Source organism: Mercenaria mercenaria, chromosome 13 (assembly GCF_021730395.1).
Source record: "Mercenaria mercenaria strain notata chromosome 13, MADL_Memer_1, whole genome shotgun sequence".
NCBI lineage: Eukaryota > Metazoa > Mollusca > Bivalvia > Venerida > Veneridae > Mercenaria > Mercenaria mercenaria.
The window spans coordinates 80635906-80659404 of record NC_069373.1 but is presented as its reverse complement, the minus strand read 5'-3'; the positions used below and the strand labels follow the sequence as shown (position 1 = coordinate 80659404).

The following is a 23499-nucleotide window of genomic DNA, read 5'->3' as shown; positions in this document are numbered from 1 at the left end:
GACATAGTCAAAGGTCAAGACATTCGCCGCATCATCGGTCAAGGTCATATGATGATAACCAGAGGTCATGATATACACAAAGGTCATCTGAAAGGTCAAGACATTCGAGATATTCAAGAAGTAGAAGCAGATCGGGTGATAGAAACAGATACCGCTCCACTGAACGCCATATTAGAATAGACCCAAGAGCTTATAGAGATAGATCCAGGTCCAGGTCAAGTTCAAGGCAACGTCACTATTCGTCTACAGCCTTTCAGGCAAGAGACGATTCAAGATCACAAGGGTCTAGATATTATAGAGATGTTTCAACTTCTAGAGATAGACACAGTCGACGTTCAAGGTCAAGGTCGCCATACAGACTTGACAGTTATTATGAAGCATACCGTCACCAGAGATACTTCTTCGACAGCGACGACGAAGATGACTATAGACATAGCAGATCTTACAGACGCTATTCTATAGAAAGAAGGGGCGATCCAAAAAGGCTTCCCAAAAATTTGAAGTATGATGGGACTTCCAGTTGGCAGTCATTTAAACAGAAGTTTGAAAGTTATATGGTTGTTCTAAATTGGTCTGAAGAAGAATGCCGAGATTATTTGAATTGGAGCTTAGAGGGCAAAGCGCTAGACTTTTTCACAATCACAACCAGAATGGGAGAACTGTACTCCTTCAGTCAGATTATGAAGAAGCTAGAAACTAGATTTGGTTCAAAAGAATTAACGGAAACAGCTAGAGCTAAATTTTAGCAGGCTTCACAAAAAACAAAAGAATCTCTTGAAGACTGGGCAGATAGATGTCTTACCCTCGCCACAACTGCTTTTCGAGATTTACCAGAATACCATAGTATGCAGGAAGCTATTTCGAAGTTCTGCCAAGGGTGTACTCATAGAGAAGCTGCAAAACACGCCTGTTTTGAACGGCCGAAGAGTATGTCAGCAGCACTGAATGCCGTTAAACATCACCAGTATATTTCGCAAGCTGTAGATAGCAGACGACCAAGCCGAAAAGCAAAAGATAATGTTTCAGTCAGTGCTGTCGGTTCATTGTCAGAAACAAGGGTAGAAGACATGATTGCCAAAGCAATTAGAAAGTTAGCAGAGCAGTTAAAGAAACCGGAAGTTCAAGACAAACCACCAACTTCAGGTCTATCCGAGATAGAATGCTACTTTTGTAAAGCTAAAGGGCATCTAAGAAGAAGATGTCGAAAGTACAAAGAGTGGCTGCAATCGAAAAATAGAAGAGCAGAATCGGATTTAAACAATGAAGGGCTGAATGCCAAGGCCAAACATTACAGCCCAAAGGAAAAGAAGTAGGTGGCCATTACACAAAAGATGTTGAAGTGAACAACAATCCTCCATCTGAGTTAACAAGAACTTCCAGCTCTGAACATGCAATTAAGACTGCGGCTAAACCAGAAACTGCACTAACTAACCAGTCTAGCGAAGGCAATAAACAAACTAACTGTGATGCTTTCAGTTCACAGGAAGTTACAGACAATACAACTCCCAGTCCAGAATCGACAGTTAAAGAGGTTCAAGAAGAAGAAACGATCAGTGTACATCAATTTCAAGCAGGTTCATCGTATGTATACCTGAAGGTAGCTGATCAAGAGGTCAAGGCTCGTATAGACTCTGGTGCAGAAATTACCATCTTGTCTACAAAAGTCTATAACAATTTGAAGACCAAGCCTGCTAAAGTTAAAGAGGTTGTTATGCAGATGGCAGATAAAGAGGCTGTTTTGAAGGGTTTCAGTACAACACCTTTACGTCTACAGTCGGGTTCCCAAGTATTCAAGGAAAGAGTTTATGTAGCACCCATAAGTGATGAAATGCTGTTGGGACACGATTTCCTCCATCATTTAGTAGTATTGTTAGACATGCATTCTGACACACTTATTTTGAACGGGGAGCGAATACCCATGAATACCAGGTTCAAAGAAGGCAATCCAGTTGTAGCAAGAATCACAGTGACTAAACGTACTGTAGTACCACCAAATTCAGTTGTTCGCATGACATGTAAGATCGACAATCAACTTGAAGACTACTTCATTGAGCCAGATGACACCGTAACAAATTCTGGTGTTCTTATTCCAATAACAGTCCGATCTTCGAATACACAGCCCGTGGTGTGTTTAGTCAACCCTACAAAGTTCTACAGGACGTTCAAGAAGGGGAAGGTTATTGCTACAGCATACGAAGTGCAATCCATCTTGAAAGAGAAGAGTATACAGAAGGAAACTGATGTATTTACCTGTCATGCTGTAAAACAAAGTGAACAGTCTTCTGCAAAAGATGCTTTCAGCTCTTCTAGCCAGAAGGCTACACCAAAAGCACCAAATGAACCAAATATACCAGATCATCTTAAAGAGTTGTATAAAGCTTCTACAACGCATTTAGACAGGGAGCAAAGTGAGAGGTTAGCAGAACTTCTTTCTGAGTTTTCAGATGTGTTCGCCAAAGAAGATTTTGACTTGGAAAACTTTACGGCGATTGAGCATGAAATTGATACTGGAGATGCCAAACCAATAAAGCAACGTATGCGGCGTACTCCAGCTTGCTTTGTTGGGGAAGAAGAGGAACATCTGAAGAAGATGTTAGATGCCGGTGTCATTCAGGAGTCTACATCAGAGTGGGCATCTCTGTTCTGATAAGAAAACGTGACAATACAGTCAGATGGTGTGTCGATTACAGGGCCTTGAATGACGTCACGGGTAAAGATACATTTCCGTTACCATTGGTTGAAGATTGCCTAGATACGCTTTCTGGAAGTGTCTGGTTTTCCAAACTAGATGCTAATTCAGCATATTGGCAAGTTCGAGTTAGGGAGGAAGATCGAAAGAAGACGGTTTTTCTGACAAAGTAAACAGTTCATCCATTTACTAATACACTTGCATTATCATTACTTACACTGTGGGGAACATAGGGAGGCCTATAAATTTACAAATTTGCCGAAGCAAAATTGCCTTTCGCATGACGCGACATTTCCTATACAAATGGCGTACTTATACCAAGGGACACAACTCTTACAAATTTAAAGTGAAAATTCCGTACTAAACCGGTACAAAAACGGAACAGCTAAAGTGCAGGAACAATGTTATAATATAACACTTCATTCGTCACAATATAGTTACACGCTTTATGATTTGGTTCAGTCAATAATCATGCTGAAAATACTTCGGTAGAATCCAGATGTTCGGTCGGCTGTCGGTAACGTACCTATTTGGAATACTTGAATATTATCGATAGCTTGTGAACCGAAATGTTGATTCAAACAATCATCAGTACTGAGCTGAAAACTCTGTCATCCCAAGAGAAAGATTTGCTGACCTTGAACAATGTAAAGTGAGGTAGAAAAAGGGAAGTTTTCATAAAATAGCCTGCACTTCCGAGGGTATCCCTGACCTTCTCGACCAATTGCAGAGACTTGTGAATATTTCATTTCCGCATAAATATCTCTCGCGCCGAAAAATCCAAATCCTTCAAAAGTTAGAGGTTTGATCCTCCGTGCCAAGCGTTCTAGCTCAGACTTCACTTGATTCATTATTTCAACACAAGCTTGATTGTCGGACACAGAGTCCAGTTTTAGAACAGCTAGCGTTAAATGGAAACCGTTTGCTGGGATTCTATGTTATGTGTATCTTGGAAACCTTAACATGATTTGCCTCTGGGCCTCTTTGAGATTTTCAATTCTGTTCCTGTCCGTGATTTGTAAGGCCACGAAGTAATTTGGTCGATCGTTATACGTTGACATCGCCACTGAACTTTTGGTTTGTTCGTCTGATTGTTCGCTTCAATCTTGCTTTGCTGTAGATCAACAAAATTTATAATTAACCCGTTGTTTGAATTACAGATTACAAAACAAAATCAGGAAAACCAGGATTAATAGATGATATTGTTTCACTAGAATATCACAACTTTGACACAACACTTTAAAGCTCGACTTGTCATGTTATAATGAATCGGACTTGGTAGTCCTAAAACAATCGTCTTTATATTGAGCAAGTGATCACGCTATGCTCTCTACGTTGATTGTCAAACGAAGGCGTTACCCTTTCTATTCTGAGCGCCAAACAAGGACGCTATGTCCTTTTCATATTGACCCTAACCATGTTGAACGCCAAGTACAAGGAAGATACCCTTACCATTTTGACTGCCAAGTGAGGGAACTATGCTTACAATACTGAGCACCAGCTAAGGAAGCTACCCTTACCATGATGATCACCAAGCAAGGAAGCTATCCTCCCAATGTTGAACGCCAAGCGAGGAATCTGCCCTAATATTGTTGAGCGCCAAGAAAGGAAGCTTCCCTAACCATGTTGAGAGAAAAGCGAAAAAACTATCCTCCAAATGCTTAAAACCAAATACGCAAGCTTCCATTACCATGTTCGGCGTCATGGAAGGAAGCTACCCTAACCATGTTTAGCGCCAAGTAAGAAAGCTTCCCTGACCATGTTGAAGGCTAAGTAATAAAGTTACCCTAACCATTTTGAGCACCAAGTAAGGAACATACCCTAAACATGTTGAGCGCTAAGTAAACAAGTTACCCTAACCGTGTTGAGCGCCAAGTAAGGAAACTTTCATCCCAGTGCTGAGCGCCAAGTAAGAAGCTACCCTAACCATGTTGAGCGCAAAGAAAGGAAGCTTCTCTAACCGTGTTGAGCGCTAAGTAAACAAGTTACTCTAACCGTGTTGAGCGCCAAGAAAGGAAGCTTCTCTAACCGTGTTGAGCGCTAAGTAAAAAAGTTACCCTAACCGTGTTGAGCGCTAAGTAAACAAGTTACCCTAACCATGTTGAGCGCCAAGAAAGGAGGCTTCTCTAACCATTTTGAGCACCAAGTAAGGAAGATACCCTAAACATGTTGAGCGCTAAGTAAACAAGTTACCCTAACCGTGTTGAGCGCCAAGTAAGGAAACTATCATCCCAATGCTAAGCGCCAAGTAAGAAGCTACCCTAACCATGTTGAGCGCCAAGAAAGGAAGCTTCTCTAACCGTGTTGAGCGCCAGGTAAAGAAGTTACCCTAACCATGTTGAGCGCCAAGAAAGAAAGCTTCTCTAACCGTGTTGAGCGCCAGGTAAGGAAGTTACCCTAACCATGTTGAGTGCCAAGTAAGGAAACTATCCTCCCAATGCTGAGCGCCAAGTAAGGAAGCTACCCTTACCATGTTGAGCGCCAAGAAAGGAAGCTTCTCTAACCATTTTGAGCACCAAGTAAGGAAGATACCCTAAACATGTTGAGCGCTAAGTAAACAAGTTACCCTAACCGTGTTGAGCGCCAAGCCAAGTAAGGAAACTATCATCCCAATGCTGAGCGCCAAGTAAGAAGCTACCCTAACCATGCTGAGCGCCAAGAAAGGAAGCTTCTCTAACCGTGTTGAGCGCCAGGTAAGGAAGTTACCCTAACCATGTTGAGCGCCAAGAAAGGAAGCTTCTCTAACCGTGTTGACCGCCAGATAAGGACGTTACCCTAACCATGTTGAGTGCCAAGTAAGGAAACTATCCTCCCAATGCTGAGCGCCAAGTAAGGAAGCTACCCTTACCATGTTAATGGCAAAGCGAGGAAACTACCCTAACCATGTACAGCGCCAAGTAAGGAAGCTACCCTTACCATGTTAATGTTAAAGCGAGGAAACTACCCTTACCATGTTAACCATAAGCGATGAATTTATCCTCACTATGCCTAGCACCAAGCGAGGAAACTATCCTCTATGCTGAGCATCAAGCGGGGAAGCTATCCTCTCTGTGGAGCATCAAACGATGACGCTATCCTCTATGCGGAGCACCAAGCGAGAAAGCTATTGTCTCTGCGGAGCATCAAGAGAGGAAGCTAACCTCTATGCGGATCACCAAGCGAGAAAGCTATCCTCTCTGTGGAGCATCAAGCGAGGTAGCTATCCTCTATGTGGAACATCAAGCGATGACGCTATCCTCTATGCGGAGCACCAAGCGAGAAAGCTATTTTCTCTGCGGAGCATCAAGAGAGGAAGTTAACTTCTATGCTGAGCAACAAGCGAGAAAACTATCCTCTCTGCGAAGCATCAAGCGAGGAAGCTATCCTCTATGCGGAGCACCTAGCGGGGAAGCTATTCTCTCTGCGGAGCATCAAGCGAGGAAGCTATCTTCTGTGCATAGCACCAAGCGGGGAATATATCCTCTATACGGAGTGCCAAGGTAGGAAGCCATATACACTTTGTTGAGCGCAATGCAAGGATGCTATCCTCTGTGTGGAGCCCAAAATCAAGAGGCTACCTTCGCGATGTTGTGCGTCAAGCGAGAAAGCTTCCCTCTCCATAAATTAGAACAAAATGTTTGGACTTTCCTCACTATGCTGAGCGACAAATGAGAACGCTACAGTTTTAGGTATGATCCGACCATCCTCAAACCTCCTGCATGCAAGGTGGACGCTCTACTACTGAGTCACCTTTGTGGTATGCAATGAATAAAGATGAAAGATTTCCTTCAAGTCACGATATGCTCATGTAAATAACAACGATGCAGATAACTGTAAGAATGGATTAAATGAACATTCATCTTAACAAGTTATATACAACTTGAAACGCTATTAACACATGAGGCCCATCTATTAAAGGTATTGAGTATGAGCTAAACTGAAATATCCTTTCCGATTTGGGTTATAAAGTCGTTTTCTGAAAACAGCCATGTTCAATTTAAAAACTTTAAATAAGAAGACTACATGTATCCAAAGTAAATTAATAAACTAATCTAATAATGATAAGGCCACTGCCTGGTTAGTGAAGGGATATTAATCTTATAGCAACATACGGTCCAGACAACTCTTATATATGCATCTGTATTTAATCTTTCGAAGGATCGTGAAATTAGATTGCGTTAACGTTTGTTGTCTTTTTCTTGCCCGTATTGACAGGTTGGTATAAGGTTAGGATTTTTGTTTTAAAACAACGAAACAGACCGGGGCTTCGAGCAACTTGATGTTTCTGCAGCTAATCTGCAGCTATTCTTGCATACCAGACGGGGATTTCCGATATTTTTAACGGTGCTGAAAAAATCCATCTTACACCCGGGGTGTAAGATGACTCTCATGCTTTAAATGACGTATTACGTACGTTGGTTTCCCGCGCTTTGTTTAAATACGCCTCTATAAGAAATTGTTCTAAAAAGAAAGCCATTCGATTGATTTTGTTTAATATTATTTCTTGATATCGGTATGCAAGTAAAAGATTCTTTCACTGGAATATCCGGCTCTCGGGTAACTGTTTAGGCGGTAACTCGGTAGGAACCTCGTTACCGCCTAAACAATTACCCTCGAGGCCGGAAATTCTCATCTGCATCTACAACCGGTGAAAGAATCTTATAATCTGTCAAAATTAGTCTACAGAACCTCTTTTTAAATGAATGTTGTTTGCTTTCGTTGATATGCTGCTGGATGATTTGTTACACTATAATCACCTAGTCCTGCACACCTGTGATGAAGTAAATTGCATCGCATATTCGTCGACCAGGGAGTTTTTCATTTTGTTGTCATGAGATTTGAGCCTTCTTTTAAATGAAAATTTTCAGATCTGTTCTATTTTAAAGATCTTTGTAAGGGTAACCAGTGAAAACAAATATAGGCCTACGTGTTTCATAACTGATTTTACGGTGTACCTGTAAGTGATTATTTTGGTGATAATGGCTAACCATATAGGCTTGGGTTTTATGCTTGAATAGTACAGAACGTTTTATGGTTTAGAAGTAAATCGCAAAACAGAAATTTTCAGTAAACGAACAAACAAAGGTTGCTCCCCCACCCCCGCCCTTTAAGAAAAAATGTCATTTGTAAAGAAATAAATGTAAACAATTGTCAAAACCGATGTTTTACATAGTTATTTAAGTTTAAACACTGGTACATTGTTAGAAATGCATAAAAACGAAGAAAGGTATCAGCTTTTCAAAAATGGTGAGTTTTTAAAGGTGCTGAACTGTCCAGAAGTGTGGCACTTTCATGCAGTCCCTTTCCGGAATTCAATACATATATAAGTAAAATGACAATGGTTTTGTAGAATAATATACATGTTTATATTCTGTTTAATTTTCATGTAAAACAATCCTTTTTTCTCAGACTGGATGATGTTTGAACTTTTTTCTCCTAAATACTGACCTAAATCTTAAAATATATTTCCAAAATTACCATTTTCAAACAAGACTGCTAGTTTCTATCAAGGAAATGAGCCCTATTTTGATTGTTGAATATTTTACAGGTTGTGAGTAATTGTATGCATACAGTATAAAGATTTTAAAAAGTATGATCAATCACAATAAAATACAAAATATCCCCACATCGCAAATCCCTTGTAACAAATGTTATATTTGAGTTCTGAATACTTAACTCATTTTTCTATCAAAATGAGAAACTGAAAACCGTAATAGAACCATATATAAATAAATTTGTATCATAAATCAACATATAATTACCTAAGTATAATTTTATTTTATTGTATAGAGTCTAATTATTATTGTACAGAAAAGACTAATCCATAGAATATGTACAACAAAATCAAGCAACATTAACTAAAGGTGATGAATGTACCCCACGCATGCACTGACACAGTACATTGCAATTTGACGCACACAAGAATAATTATGTTGACTGTATGTATATAGACTGTATGTATACAGTTTAGTAACAAAAAACAAAGTCCCATAACTATGCAGAATATTTATCTAAAAGAACGTAACATGCACCATGCACAACTAGAGTTGGTACTGATCACTTGTGTGAAGTTTCATTAAATTGTGTGCAAGGGTTCGGAAGATTAGGCGCGCACAAGACTGCATATGCAGACTTTATGTACATAGTATGTTAACAAGAAACAAAGGCCCATAATTCTGCAATTTTTGTCGTTGAAAGAACCTAACATGCCCCATGCACAACTACTGTTGTTACTGATCACTTGTGTAAAGTTTCATTAAAGTGTGTCAAGGGGATGAGGAGAGATGGTGTGCACAAGATTGTGTCTATGTATATAGTATAGTAACAAAAAACAAAGTCCCATAACTCTGCAACTTTTTTTTCTGAAAGAATCTAACATGCCCCATGCACAACTACTGTTGTTACTGATCGCTTGTGTGAAGTTTCATTAAATTGTGTCAAGTGGATTAGGAGAGATGGTGTGCACAAGATTGTGTCTATGTATATAGTATAGTAACAAAAAACAAAGTCCCATAACTCTGCAATTTTTTTTCTGAAAGAACCTAACATGCCCCATGCAAAACTACTGTTATTACTGATCACTTGTGTGAAGTTTCATTAAATTGTGTCAAGTGGATGAGGCGAGATGGTGCGCACAAGATTGTGTCTATGTATATAGTATAGTAACAAAAAACAAAGTCCCATAACTCTGCAAGTTTTTTTTCTGAAAGTACCTAACATGCCCCATGCACAACTGCTGTTGTTACTGATCACTTGTGTGAAGTTTCATTAAATTGTGTCAAGGGGATGAGGAGAGATGGTGTGCACAAGATTGTGTCTACGGACAGACAGACAGACAGACGGACAGACAGACAGACAGACGGACAGACAGTCAGACAGACAACCTGAAACCAGTATACCCCCCCTTACAACTTTGTTGTCGGGGGTACAATTAAGTCATAAACTGTATAGAAGTAGTCTGGACAATTTCTAAAGACATTTAACAGTGCATAACTGCGCAGTCAATAACATGTCGGGATCTTCATTGCTGATTTGAAGTTCCTTTTAAATCCAGCCTACTACTGTCCAAGAAATATAAACGCTGAAATTTCATTCAATTCAAACTTCACACATTTCCGACGGGTTTGATTTTATTTCCATAGTACATACAACCTCTATTACCAAATAATTACACCCCGACAAGCAACTATCTCCACAAAGACAGGCATTTTATTTCTGAGACAAAATATTTTCACTTTGGCATTATAACGATATTGAATTTTCTGCGGACTGAAAAAGTGACGGCCCTGGAACGTGAAACGAAAGTATAGTTTGCAAGTCCTTTGATACCAGCTCTTAGGTTAATGCCAAATGATTTCATTACTGAGGCATATAATTATAGTCTGTAAGCAATATATTCTATTGTTGACTTGTAAGATTACTCGTGCACTATTTCTGTTATAGTGCACTATGAGCAGATAACGAGTTTAAAACGTTACGTGTACGTGTTACGATTTATCAATTTGCAGGTTGAAAATACTGCGGTAAAAGTCTGTTTCCCCTTCTTCGGTTGGTAATGTATGCATTTCACAAATCTGAATGTTGTTTACAGGCTGTGACCCAAAGTACGGATCTGGATCGAAAAGGGACGCCAAAATTATCTTCCCTTTATACCAGCGTCTGTCGCTATACGTCTCCTTGTCCACGTTAAATAAAGTTACATGAAGTTTTGGTGGTCTCAGCTCGGTCTTAATTCCTGCGCCTTTTATAGCGTCCTTAATGACATCCACTAGTTCCATAAACTCACTTGGAAATTTCACTTTTGCAAAAATTACTCTAGGACTAAAGCAGCCCAGCCCTTGGAACTCGAGCGGTTTTATCATTTTCGCCAGTTTCTCGATTTCAGGTTTTGCATGCTCCATAGCTGCAACACAATCTCGGATATTTGACTCATTGTCTAGCTGAAGAACTGTTAATGTCAAATGGAATCTATTCGCTGGCATTTCAAAATCTTCATAACGGGGATATCTTGACAATATGTCTCTTTGCTCGTCTAGCAAGTTTTTTATCGTCCGTTTTCTGTTATTTGTATTGTCACAAAATAATTTGGGCTTAGCTTTGAATGTGCTTTTGTCGATTTTCCACTTTCGTCTGCTGTCTGCATTTTGCTGCTTCAATCTGAAAGAGAAAATTAAAACAGTAGCTGCTGCAGCATAACATATAGATTTTTACCACATTTGGATTTCAAAGAAGTAGTAAGTTAGTTGTACAGACGTTCGTATTTGTAATGCATGTCGTAAACATACGCACTGACAGTTTCAGTGAAAACGACAATAAAAGATCAACACTAGATAATAGTTCCTTTGAAGCAGATACTCTTCCTAGTTGTGATAAAATTTTAATTCTTATATGCTTTTCTCTGTTAAAATACTCATATGCTAGAATGACGTTAACGTGCGCTGACGTCATTTTTTGCGACCAAGAAAGAGCACTACCATATTTCATCTACTGTTTTACATTAAGGGCATATTAGAATCGAAATAATTTATACCAAAACCGTATTTTAACACTATTTATGCACTCGGACGTTAATTTCACTCAGGCTACGCCCTCGTGAAATTGTTACGCCCAGCACATAACCGCTCATCGTGCAAAAATAAGTATTTAAACATTCCTTTGCTATAAATAATTTCTTAATTCATTCGGGACAGATAATCCCTAATGACCACACAATCGAAAGTCAAATTGCTATGGAGTTGATATATCGGACGGGACATGGAAAATCTAAATCGGTGATACTAGTCAGCTGCAGCTCCTTATCGAAACAGAATTCATACACTCAGTTTCACTTTATATCGTTTTAGCTTTTACAGACTTGAACTTGGTCATGAACACCTAGAAGTCTATGTTAATCATTGCAAAATCTGTTAAAGCGATTTTTCATTCATAATGCAATGAGTTGGTTCTTGCCTGACAATCAGCGTACTGGTTCCCGGTCAAAAAGCTAATGGTTGTATGTTTATAACATTGTTGCACTGATCACTGGTACCAGACCAGAAAGCAGAAGACACTGTACATGGTATATCCTATCCCTAGGTTTTACTAAATTAAAGAACAATGGACGTGAAAGGAAGCATGCACTAACCAATTTCAACCGCGTATTTCTAACGCAAAGCACGGAGTTCGGAAATTAATGAGCACTATGCATGTTAGTTTAGTTTAAACATATTTATTCCTAGAAAATAAAGTACAAACACTAATTAATACACACTATGTCGTACATTGATCAAAGCGACATAGGAAAGGAAAGTCTAATAAAATTCTTCTCCTTCGCGGACAAAATAAACATGTACGGACATATCGAGCTTAATACTTTATGGGACTAGGAACATAGTCTTAAAACATGAAAATAATACTAGTTATTAATGTAAACAGTTGAACAGGGAAATATATGATAGAAGAAAAAGTACAATTTGTTAAATACATATGTAAGTATATATTGCAGAAAGACAGATAAGTTGGGAATAGAAATTAATGAAGACTGAGAAAAAGAAGAAATGAGACAGTCTCGGGGTAGCTAAAAACTCTCTTACTTTTGGACATGTATGACTCTTCATGAGTAAATAAAGTCGTGTTATCCTGATCAGAAAGGTCTAGGTTACCAAACAGAACAGTGTCCAAGTTCATTAATATCGAAATTACGCACATTAATAAAAAAAAAAAAAGGTTGTTTCGACAGTCGGTAAAAAATCTGCGAGGATATTTAATAAGTGTTAGAAATGCAAATATTTGCTAACAAAGGGTTATGCAATTATAAGACATATTCAGGACACCTATGTATACTTACGAAGAGAAGGAAGTGAGTAAAAACTGGTAGGAACCCGTAGTATCGTGATCGAGAGGGTGATAGTATAAATTCGAGAAAGGCCGTCATGCGAATGCAAATAGTATCAGAATTTTTATAGCTTACAACCCCGAATGAGAAGAAATGGGACATGAGAAGTGTACTTTAGACAAGGAATAAAATGTATATAAAAGGAAATTGGCATTTTATGTGGCTGGAGTGTGGATCAATGAGGGACAAACTCTGCGATACTTGAAATATGTAATTCGCCACTTAGAATAAAGGTAAGGAGAAGATTTAATTCGTTTAATAAAATGTTTAAGTGGCAGTGTTACTTGTAAAACGTGTGTAAATCTAAAGGTGCAACGCGCAGTTTGAAAAGAATTCTACGGACCGTTAACCATTAACATTATCATTAACAGGTACTAAAAAATGTTACGCACAAGGAACAATAAGGATCAATACCAAGTCATTTAGGGGAAAGATTCACACGCAATATGACTCTAGGTACTTGACCAAAAGTACCTGTTACACACAAAATACTGAGCAGAGTTTTTTAAAATATATGTGTTTAAAATCAGTGATAAAGATAAAATTAGTATGTATACAATTATGAGTTACATGGTTTAAGGCAACGCTTAAAATTCATAATTGCGCTGATATCTCGTATTGAAAAACTCATCTAAAATGTATCAAAAATGTTTAGGGTAATTGCTACATAACTTAATGATACTATTAGGTTATTTAACATTGTTCTGTACAATACGGAGATATATTTGGACGAGTACCCAGCTGAGAAAACCATATTGGACGAGCCGCTATATCTATTTTATCTTACTATAATAATAGTTTAAATTAAAATGTTTCACTGCATATTGTATTCCTGCCTTTTCTAGTTTTTCTCAGTTTGGTAGGAGTGCAAATATATATTATACAGAACAATGTTAGACCTTAAAATAACCTTTTTATTCTATATTTATTTCACTTCATACGTAATATACGTAATTCATTGAATGTTGTTTTTTCTGCGTATCATCATTAAAAAAAAGAATATGGTGCAACCTCCCTACAACAGCCATTTGGCGATTTGGGTGGTAATAATACTTGGCTGAGATATTATGCCCACAAACATTGTCAGCAAGTTTGGTGAAGAGAGGATGAAAACTTCGACTTAAAAGAGCGGACAAGGCTAAATTCCCCATTTTTCGAGTGATTCAAGGACTATAATCAAAGAGTGCCTGGTACAATTTGGCTGGTTTTCAAAATTGGCCGAGATGTAATGCCCACAAACATTGTCAGCAAGTTTGGTGAAGAGCCGACGAAAACTGAATTATAGAGCAGACATGTTTTGGATGCTGACCGGCCGTCCGCTGCCTTTCATAATCTTCTCCATTTTGTTTCTTAACCGTTAAATAAAAACTGCTGAGGTAGCTATTCAGACAGTCAGGGCTGATACCAATTTCTAGGTTTCGTCCGGAACGGCTTCTTTTAGCGACTTTTCAAATATTCCAACATCTGATGATCCTTTTTACTGTATTTTTAAGTTTTTGATTATTAACGAACGTTTTAATACCTAAATCATATAGCACTGTTATCCCTTGAATCGTTTTTGTGTGTTGTAAACAAAAAAAAACACAAATTAAATCCAGATTTCAAGACGCATAATCAAACTCTGTACATAGAGCGCCTACTTCATCTGGTTTACATTCGGAACATTTTTTACGCGTTTCGGGCTTTATCGTATGTTTAACATGGGACTGTTGAACCGTCCAAATACAGATAATACAGGATTTTTTGTACGCACGTGCATCCAAATACCGTAATTTATCACATGTTTGACGTCGCGGGAGTGTAATAAAGCCATTAAATAAAAATGATAATACACTAGTGTAATAAAGCTTTGACGTCGACGTCATTTACGGTATAGGAGACGTTGGTCAAACTGACTTGTTTATATAGTAAAAGAAAGTAGATTTGTTGATGTTTCGACAGGAAAGGATAACATGTGATAAAAAGAATATACCATTTGTGACTTTCCAGATTGAATTTATTAAACTCGTTGAATAAAATTGATAAAATGCTCGGCAGAGCCTCGCATTTTATCATTTTATTCAACTCGTTTAATAAATTCAATATGAAAAGGCACTCATGTAATATCCTCTATATATTGTACGGTCACGTGTTGCAAATGAACGTTCGCGATTGGATAGATAAAATAGGTATAGAATAAATTAATTTACGTGTACGCAAAGTGCATATAAGTAAGTAAGTTTTATTTGGCACAAGTGTACATGACATGGCAATATAGCGATAAAACAAATGACAAATCAATGCATAAAAAATATTACATAGTGACAAACCAACAAATCATTAGACAGTTATATCATATTACTCAGCAAAGCCATGTAATGCTCACCAATACCAGGGATAACACAAAAAAGATGAAATGATTCTTCTTATTTCCATTGTGGTCCCTGTTATTGGCGGCATGACACAGAAAGTCATGTTTAACTGTTATATTTTGAGTAATAAAGCAAGATACATAATCTTAAATACTGAATAATTTATGAAAGCTAATTGAGATCACATATATGTATCACAGTAAAGGATTTATCACATAATATTTCATGAGGAATGATCATCCAGGCCAGGCCAGATTTGTTAATACGTCAAAGTATAGTTTAAATGCAGTTCTACCTAGAGATAAAACAAACAAACCAAATCGAAAAATATATGGATTTTGAGTAAAGTATTAATATATATAAAATATAAGGATTTACCTGGCGCATGTAAACTCTGACCTCTGGGTATTTCCAATATGGCTACGATGCGCTATAAATACTAGCATATTAATCCATATCCAGCCAACCAATAAAAGCGTTTGAACTACGGACTAAACATGTACAATGAGTTTAACACTGAACAAATATGAAGGTATTCTAAATAATGAGACTTTGGTTAGACCGATTTTACATTTTGATATTTTACGTTGTCTATACCGAGGCGGATATCAACCAGACAAAAAAAAAATTATAACGATATCTGATTATCTAGAGTTCAGTTAGTTGGACTAATATGAAGTTACATATACTATCATACATGTAAGATTTAGATTTAGTAAGATAAACGCTGGTACATACATTTAGCTGAGAGATGTATGCTATCTTAGGTGTATGCTACTTGTATGATAAAACAAAATTTAACAACCATTTGTTTTAGCTTTGTGCGTAAGATTTATTAGTTAATTTACGTTACAAAATAACATACGCTCTAATACATATATAGTTTTTAAAACGAAATGTTTAAGGTCGAAGGTGTATGCTACTTGTGTAATTAAATGAGCCGCGCCATGAGAAAACCATCATAGTGGCTTTGCGACCAGCACGTATCTAGACCAGCCTGCGCATCTGTGCAGGCTGGTCTGGATCCATGCTGGTCGCAAAGCCACTATGTTGATTTTCTCATGGCGCGGCTCAAACGAAGATTTTCATGAAAGTCGAAACGCAGAAAAGGCAGAGAATCGTAACATGACATGTTACGGAGCTTAGTAATGTGAAATGTTTACGTGAATAATTATAATTTTACAAACTTCATCATTGACATCATCTCAGTCGTGCTACATCGTCATATTAGGGAGACGCTCAAACTCCCCTCAGTCAAAACCTCTTGGCTGAAAAACGCCATGGTGGTCAAAATCCCCTCAGCAGAAATGAGAAGGTGTTCATAATCTCCTCAATGGATAGTCAAAACCCCCTTTGCAAAAATGATGGGGTGGTCAAAATCCCCTTGGCAAAATTATATCGTAGTCAAAATCCCCTTAATATGATAATAATCCCCTTTACTCAAACATCAAATTTCTCTTTGATCTTTGTCATTTTGACGATAGCAGTTGTGTTGAATAGGGGGCTATTAAGAAAAAGCAATTACGTTGAGAAGGAGAAAAGAGTATCTTTTCACAATAAAGTAGATCTTTCTTTCAAAAAATTAATGTCCCAGGTGAGAGGTGTCAGAAGCATAACTTTTATACAGAAAAAATTAAAAGACAAACAAATGCACATTTCTGCAAAAATTTTGATTTAGTTAAACAGTATTATTGGCATATTTATTTATTACGGGGTGACAAAGATGTTACAAATAATTATCAGCAACATGAAATTGTTGATACTATTTTTTAAGCTAATTCATAGCACAATAATCGGATAAAACATTGGCTGATTTTTAATAATAGTATTTGTCTTTAGAGCTAGGTAAATGACATATACTACTTTATTTTTTCTTTCCTTCTAGCACATATTTTTGCTTTTATTTTATTTTGTTCCTATAACCTGTCCAAGAACACTCAAGAAGTTCTCAAGAGACCGCTCACATATTTTAACCCTTTCCCTGCTAAATTTCTATAATGAACCTGTCCATCTATCAATTTGGACAGCACCATTAACTGATGAAAGGGGTGATTACCACAAATATACTGACTAAATGGCAAACACTGCAGATCATGATCAGTATGTGCTGGCTGGTCATGATCTACAATGGTCGCAAAGGCAGAACCAATCGCGATTTTATTTTAAAAAATCAGAATGATAATAGAGTTTCGAGAATGACTCAAATTTTGCCTCACAATTTCATTTCACTAAGGAGATAAGGGGCTTTTGACTACACATCGAGGGGGTTTTGACTACCCCAAGTTTTTGCCAAGGGGATTGTGATCACCCTGTCATTTTTGTTGAGGGGATTTTGACCACCATGTCAATTTTTTTCAGCTGAGGAGGTTTTAACGGAGGAGATTTTGATATACGCTCATATTATTGTAAAAAGCTAACGAAAATACGAATACATAGCCGATATATTTACTTAAATAATAAATAAGTGCGGTGCATGTACAGATAAAGAATCGTTTCAAGTGTCAATATAAGACATGCATTTTTCTGTGGGTGTCGAAACTACACTATTTCCTCAAAAGCTTCAAGACAATAAAGAAAACAAAATGGTTACCTGTTAACTTACCAGGATAAATTTATTTTGTGTTCATATCTATTGTATTAAGATTGTCATTTAAGTAGTACTAGAATATAAGGAAGACGCCCCGTGTTTCAAAAATCTAACGCTCGGTAATATATAGCAATTTGGTACAATGTAATGATTATACGAATGAGCTAACCTTCAGATCACCACCTGTTTGACATTTAGTTACATTTCCATCACATTTTGTATCTGCAGTGTGAGACAGTTTTTGCTCTATATTCTTAAAATTAAGCTGAAAAGAGATTGGCTGAATAAGCTTGCAGATAAGATTGTGGAAACACATTTATTTAGGAAGGGCCTAAATTGTCCCCCTGAAAACTTTTAGTATAGCTGCTTATTACCTGTATTGTAAGAATGATTTTCATGTAATTTTTGTTGGCGAAAAAAGTAGGTCACTAGGTCGTGGTGGGTCTTTAACGAAGTTTGTTTATATTTCAGACGGTGCATGGAACACAAACAAGAAGACATGCACATGTATGTGTAATCTGAAGTCAGTCAACACCACAGACGATACTGGACTCGTCAGCACAATACGAAATAAAGGGCACAAGGTCATGTTTGAAAAGATTCTATGGAGGCTGCTTTTCCTATTTTCATAGGCCTTTAACAGCACAACCTCATCTGACGACCAGGCACCAATAATTTTCTTGGATTTCACCATATAAAGAATAAATATAGAAGTTGTGACCTGTAGTTGGTCAGAGCTTCATTGATGAAGGTACCCGTGTAATTTTTAGATTTTAGCGGCAAAATCTTTTGATAGAATGCATTTCGACACCGACGGGACACACATTTCACTAGTACATATATCATGTGGCTTGTCAGAAGATTTTGGTTTACCAGCTCGGTGCGACACAGCTATACCCTGGAACGTTTACTGGACACCAACTGCAGAACTGATGTTAAGAACATGCTGGTCAGTGTCTTATTTATCAGACTCCGCAACACCTCATATTCTAACGCTATCACGTCTGCTGTACTGTTCAGCCGCGTCAGCCTGGAACTCCAGCATATCGACCATGTGTGAAAGATCCGAGTTCTCGTGATGGAGAGCTTCATTTTCAGCTTGTAGAGAGTTAATTTGGGTTGTTAAGGTGATAACGGAGTATCCGTGGCTGGCGAAACGGTCACTGCAGAATCAATGTTTTTTTGGCGATTGGTTAACTAATTTATTTTTCTTAGGAACTAATAAATCGTCGGGAGAAGATAAGTCTCTCTTTTTGCTTGCAGATGGTTCTGTTGCAGAAACACTGACACTCATAACGCTCTGATTATATAGAAAAAGTTTGCACGTGCGCAATTTATTACCTGTCTTCAACACTGACACTGAACAGAATTCACGAACCGTAACATTCCAACAATACATCATGTATCAGCTTATGCATATGTCCATGCACTATTCAAAATTGTCAAAGTCACATCATATTCCATGGAGGCACATATTAGAAAGTACTCCAATACATTTTCATCCCTCAAAGATCGGCTACGAAAAAATAATCATATAATTTTGCTCGCTGTAGAACATGAACAACATATCCGTCATTTTAGCCCCGTTTTGTGCATATTGAACAAGTGTTATCTACCTTCCATCGTGCACCATTAGGGAAGTTCATCCATAAACAACGGAGAGTTTCTACTCTGTGATTAGAAATATTAATGAATTATGGCCGGTGCACGATACATTACCATTTGTTCAATATGCATAGTACTATTTCCCGAACTCGAGCTTAACATGGAAACGGGTTAGTATATTTTTCCGTCCATGACCTTGGTACTTATAGTATACCTACAGGGGTAGGGTATAGCATGTACAGTGACTCTTTATCTTTCTGGTCTGGTGCCAGTGATACTGGAACTCTATTAGTAATATGTTTAAATTTATTGTTGGCCTTATCATTTCTTCCAAAATATTGGGACAATAACATGATATTGAATTTTGCCCTAGTACTGAATTTGTTCCAGTAGTCTGTCTGTCCTCCTGTCGGTCCCTCTGTCTCTTCGCCAGTTAATAATAAAAGATTCTAAGATAATGTTGCACAAATTGTTTGACATATGTTCTGCTATACTCTTTCTCCGCTACGTAGACAACACTCGGTTTTAATGTTACCTCCGACAAGTCATCAGACCTCTCCACACCCCTCCGCTCCGTCGCCCATTTCAAACTCTAAATACCATTCATTTAGCCTTTTAAAAACAAAAAGAACATTGATCCCGAGATCATAAACATGTTTTGTTACATTGGCGTAGGATCGATCTCAAAGTTGGAGTGGGGGACGGGGGTTGGGGGGGGGGGGGGGGCGGAGGGTGAATGGCAGGCGGCCAGATGAACCTATACCAAACCAAAAAAGAAAAGAAGGAAAGAAACGTTCTTCCCATTAAAGTGACAGGTAAAGAAATAGCTATATTCATTTTAAAGGTTCTTGTATTCAACTGGTTATTTTTGATGTTTATTAAACTAATGATTCTTGCTGTTTAGAATAAATGAATTCTTGAATGATTTTCCTAGTTCTGCGTATACGGTCGGGTCTAAAATCTTACCTGAAGTAACAGGTCAAACGAAACAAAAATGCTCATCCGCAATCTCGATTCAGGTGGAATTTGCGAATAAAGTAAACGGTTGTGAGACACTTTTCTTACCATTATTTTCGTCTAGTCACATGCTTCAAAAATATACATAATGTTTTAGATCAGTCATCTGCAGATAATACGTAACAGGTCGTGCAAGGTGTGCATTTTTGGCAGATTTTGCCTGAAATTTAGTGTCCTGAAACCGGAGTTTTACAAACAAATGTCGAATGATGAACTGTTAGGTATATGCAATAATTATTCGCTCAACACTTCCCGGACATTTCTCAAAATTTTTTTTTTTCGCACGGGTATTATATTTTCAAATTTACTGTCCCCTGCCACCAAAATGACAATATAGATATCACAGCAAATTATGGTCTCAGTACATATACAGGTTCTCTCAAATTGGCTTGTTATCTATTATGACAAAATTAGCACTTGCTAAAAAGTAAACAATGAAATTACTTGACGGTCTCTTGAGTACATGTAAGCGAATCAAGTTGACGAATGGCATACTGCAAAATATAGATACATAGAGAATAACAGGCTACTGTCTTTGGATATCAATGTTATCAGATCGAGGTTGATATGGGCTGGAAGGGGTGAGGGAACTGAACCCCTTCCCCCATATCAGCTGAGACCTGATAACATTGATATATCAAAAGACAATAGCCTGTTATTCTTTTTATCATGAAACTTATACAAACTGCCTAGAACAACATATGCCATCATCTCTTATTTCGTAAAAAATGACCTCTGAAGCAAAAAAATAATAGATCTAAATTTATATTTCACGAATTTAAAAATTCATCCGCCCCTGAAACATCTGAACGAAACAATACGGCAGCCATACTGAATTCAACTTCGACAATGTTTTTGACTTTTTGATAGATTCTATTCTTGTAAGAATAACAATGAAATAAACACTTGGATCTACCTGCGTAAAAATGCTCTTGAATAAGGCAGAACATGCTTTATTTCCACATTATTAAACATCTGACTTGGACAGCTACAAGTCCAAAGCACTGAAAATTTCACTTCCAGTTCCATGGCAGATTCAGGTCAGAAATACTTTAAAGTTTAATCATTAATTTACACTGATCCAAGAATCATAATTAACTGATCCAAGAATAATATTTGACACAAATAGTTTTGCTAATAATCAATAAAATGTGCATGCCTTAAATTAGCCATAAATCAAGAGGAAGTAGATCTATATCATACATTGTCAAGTGGATTGTTAATCTTACCAATAATCAAATCGATTCATGAAAACATTGTGATGTCATGATGAACGTTTCACAATGACGTCATTCAGTTCTATTGTATGTGTGATAAATGTGGAGACACCTTGTTAAGATTACAGAATCTATTTAGTACAAAGAACTGGACTCTGTTATAAAATATAATCTGGAAGGAATCTGATGTAAAAACTAGTCCGTCAATATGGGAGGAGCTTAATTTTGATATCAGGTCAATGACTTGATATCAAAATAAATTATCAGGCAAGTGATATCAGGCACTTTGCATAGTAGTTGCATGATAAATTAGTTCTTAGATGTTGTGACATAAATGTCAGTTTGCCTGTAGATTAGGGCAAGTATTTGATTTACCAGCCGTTGCCAAGCGTGCCGCCATGGTTGTACCATCGTCACGTGATTTGCTTGAATTTGACAGGTTACGCAAATGACTTATTTGTAACAAAGGGGAGTAACTCAGGCTATCGGACCCTAGGTAATGAAACAGTAACATGGGAGGTCCAGAGTAGGTTCACCATTTTAAAATCTATTTTTATGTTGCCATTCTCGCCAGTATAAAAGGTAAATGACGTTGGTTTCCATGACCGAGCATCCATGCCCCGTTTTGGGCCGTCGTGGGAGCCACCTTGATTGCAGCTACAAAGATGTCCCATACGCGTTTGAAATATTCTGGAGGAAAAAAGTTGCCATATAAACTGTTGGAGTATCTTAAAGCTCAACAAACATGCAAAAACTCAGTTTATTACCTGAAAGTGTTTATACTTACAGGTACATGCTAAGCTATTTTTTTTTAAAAACGGCGCATGTAAAATAATAATGTAACTCACCCGTTCTGTAAATTCCTTCCTGTCAATGTATATTGTTTCATAGCCTTTGAAAAATCATTTCAGTGTACTTAGAAATGTTGCTTTCATATAACACATAATATTATGTAACGCAGCTTGCTTATAATATGTAGTTTTCCAGGTAAAGTAGTATTTTGCTAGGCGGCATACCGTTTAACTGACGGTGTGTTTTATAGGCCAACAATTGAGTTACGTATCTAATGTATGCTACTTAGAGGAAACATGCACAATTACCTTACAAAAAATATAGGCATGCACATTTCAAAATGAAAATACGTACTTTGACAATATCTTAAAGTTGAAGTAAAATAGTGTGGAATGTCTATGAAATATTTCTCGGTGGTAACGTATTCGGTTATCTCGTCGCTGCATGCAGGCCCGGATCCTGAAATATTTGACTCGGGGGAGGGGGCTCTGTAGGACCACATTCGTAACAGATCGCATTTGTAACAGGTGTTACAAATGCGATCGCATATGTAACAGGTGTTACAAATGAGATCGCATATGTAACAGAAATCAAGCACATTTGTAACAATTTTTGAGACAAATGTGATCGATGCCGATTTTTGATGTGACATCTGATCACGTTTGTCACATGTCATTTTCAATCGGAAAAATGAACAAAAATGTGCACTTTTACATCTGAAACACATTTGTAACATGTTTTAGCTCACTTGTACGTAGTGACAAAGTGAGCTATTGTGATCATCCTTTGTACGTCGTCCGTCGTCCGACCGTCCGTCCGTTCACATTTTTCTGTGAATACGTAGAGACAACATTTATTATTTGATTTTGACAAAACTTGCACAGAACGTGTATATATCTATGATATCTCGGTTCCTTTCAAAAACAAGCCATATAACCTTATTCGTCTTGGGGTTATTGCCCCAGAGATGGCAATAATTACAGATTTTAGCCTTGTGAACGTGATAGAGACCACATTTTTTGTTTTATTTTTACTATATATAGCTATAAGATCTCGGTTCCTTTCAAAAACAACCGTATTGCACCATTTTACTTGGAGTTACGGCCCCTGAATTGGCAAAAAAATGCTGATTTTATCCTTGTCAACACAAACATAAACTTGGAAAGAATACCGTTATCATGACTGGTCTGTTCATAGTAGCATGGTGCTACATGTACATGTCACTTATGAATTTCCCATATCGGTTTTGGTTTGTAAGGTTTCATTTTTACTGAATGCATGAATATATGAATATGTATGATTAAAGGGGAAGATGCACACCGCATGCAATCCCTGTTCAACTTTTAAAGGTTGCATTGCTTCAACAACAAATAAAATGCACTAAAAAC

The 23499-nt window shown here is 37.5% G+C and overlaps 1 protein-coding gene across 3 annotated transcripts; it reads right to left on the bottom strand.

Annotated features, from left to right (window-relative positions):
• Positions 1-9585: 9585 nt before the first annotated feature.
• LOC123529688 (uncharacterized) lies at positions 9586-22565 on the bottom strand. Of its 3 annotated transcripts, none has more exons than XM_053522459.1 (2): positions 22168-22565; positions 9586-10825 (listed from the first exon to the last, which is right to left on the bottom strand). In XM_053522459.1, exons 1-2 carry the CDS (start codon positions 22206-22208, stop codon positions 10156-10158), a joined length of 711 nt encoding a protein of 236 aa, XP_053378434.1. In that variant the 5' UTR covers positions 22209-22565; the 3' UTR covers positions 9586-10155. The 3 variants fall into 3 exon arrangements, with proteins under 3 accessions (XP_053378434.1, XP_045166069.2, XP_053378433.1); XM_045310134.2 differs by lacking the exon at positions 22168-22565 and adding an exon at positions 21019-21200; XM_053522458.1 differs by lacking the exon at positions 22168-22565 and adding an exon at positions 15272-15408.
• Between the last annotated feature and the right edge of the window lie 934 nt (positions 22566-23499).

Bases quoted from the DNA above. Each gene is read 5' to 3' on its own strand.
- LOC123529688 (XM_045310134.2), bottom strand. From the start codon at position 21,131: ATGGAACTGGAAGTGAAATTTTCAGTGCTTTGGACTTGTAGCTGTCCA. The intron at 10,826-21,018 runs GTAGATCCAAGT...TTTCTCTTTCAG, and splicing joins TCAAGAGCATTTTTACGCAG to ATTGAAGCAGCAAAATGCAG.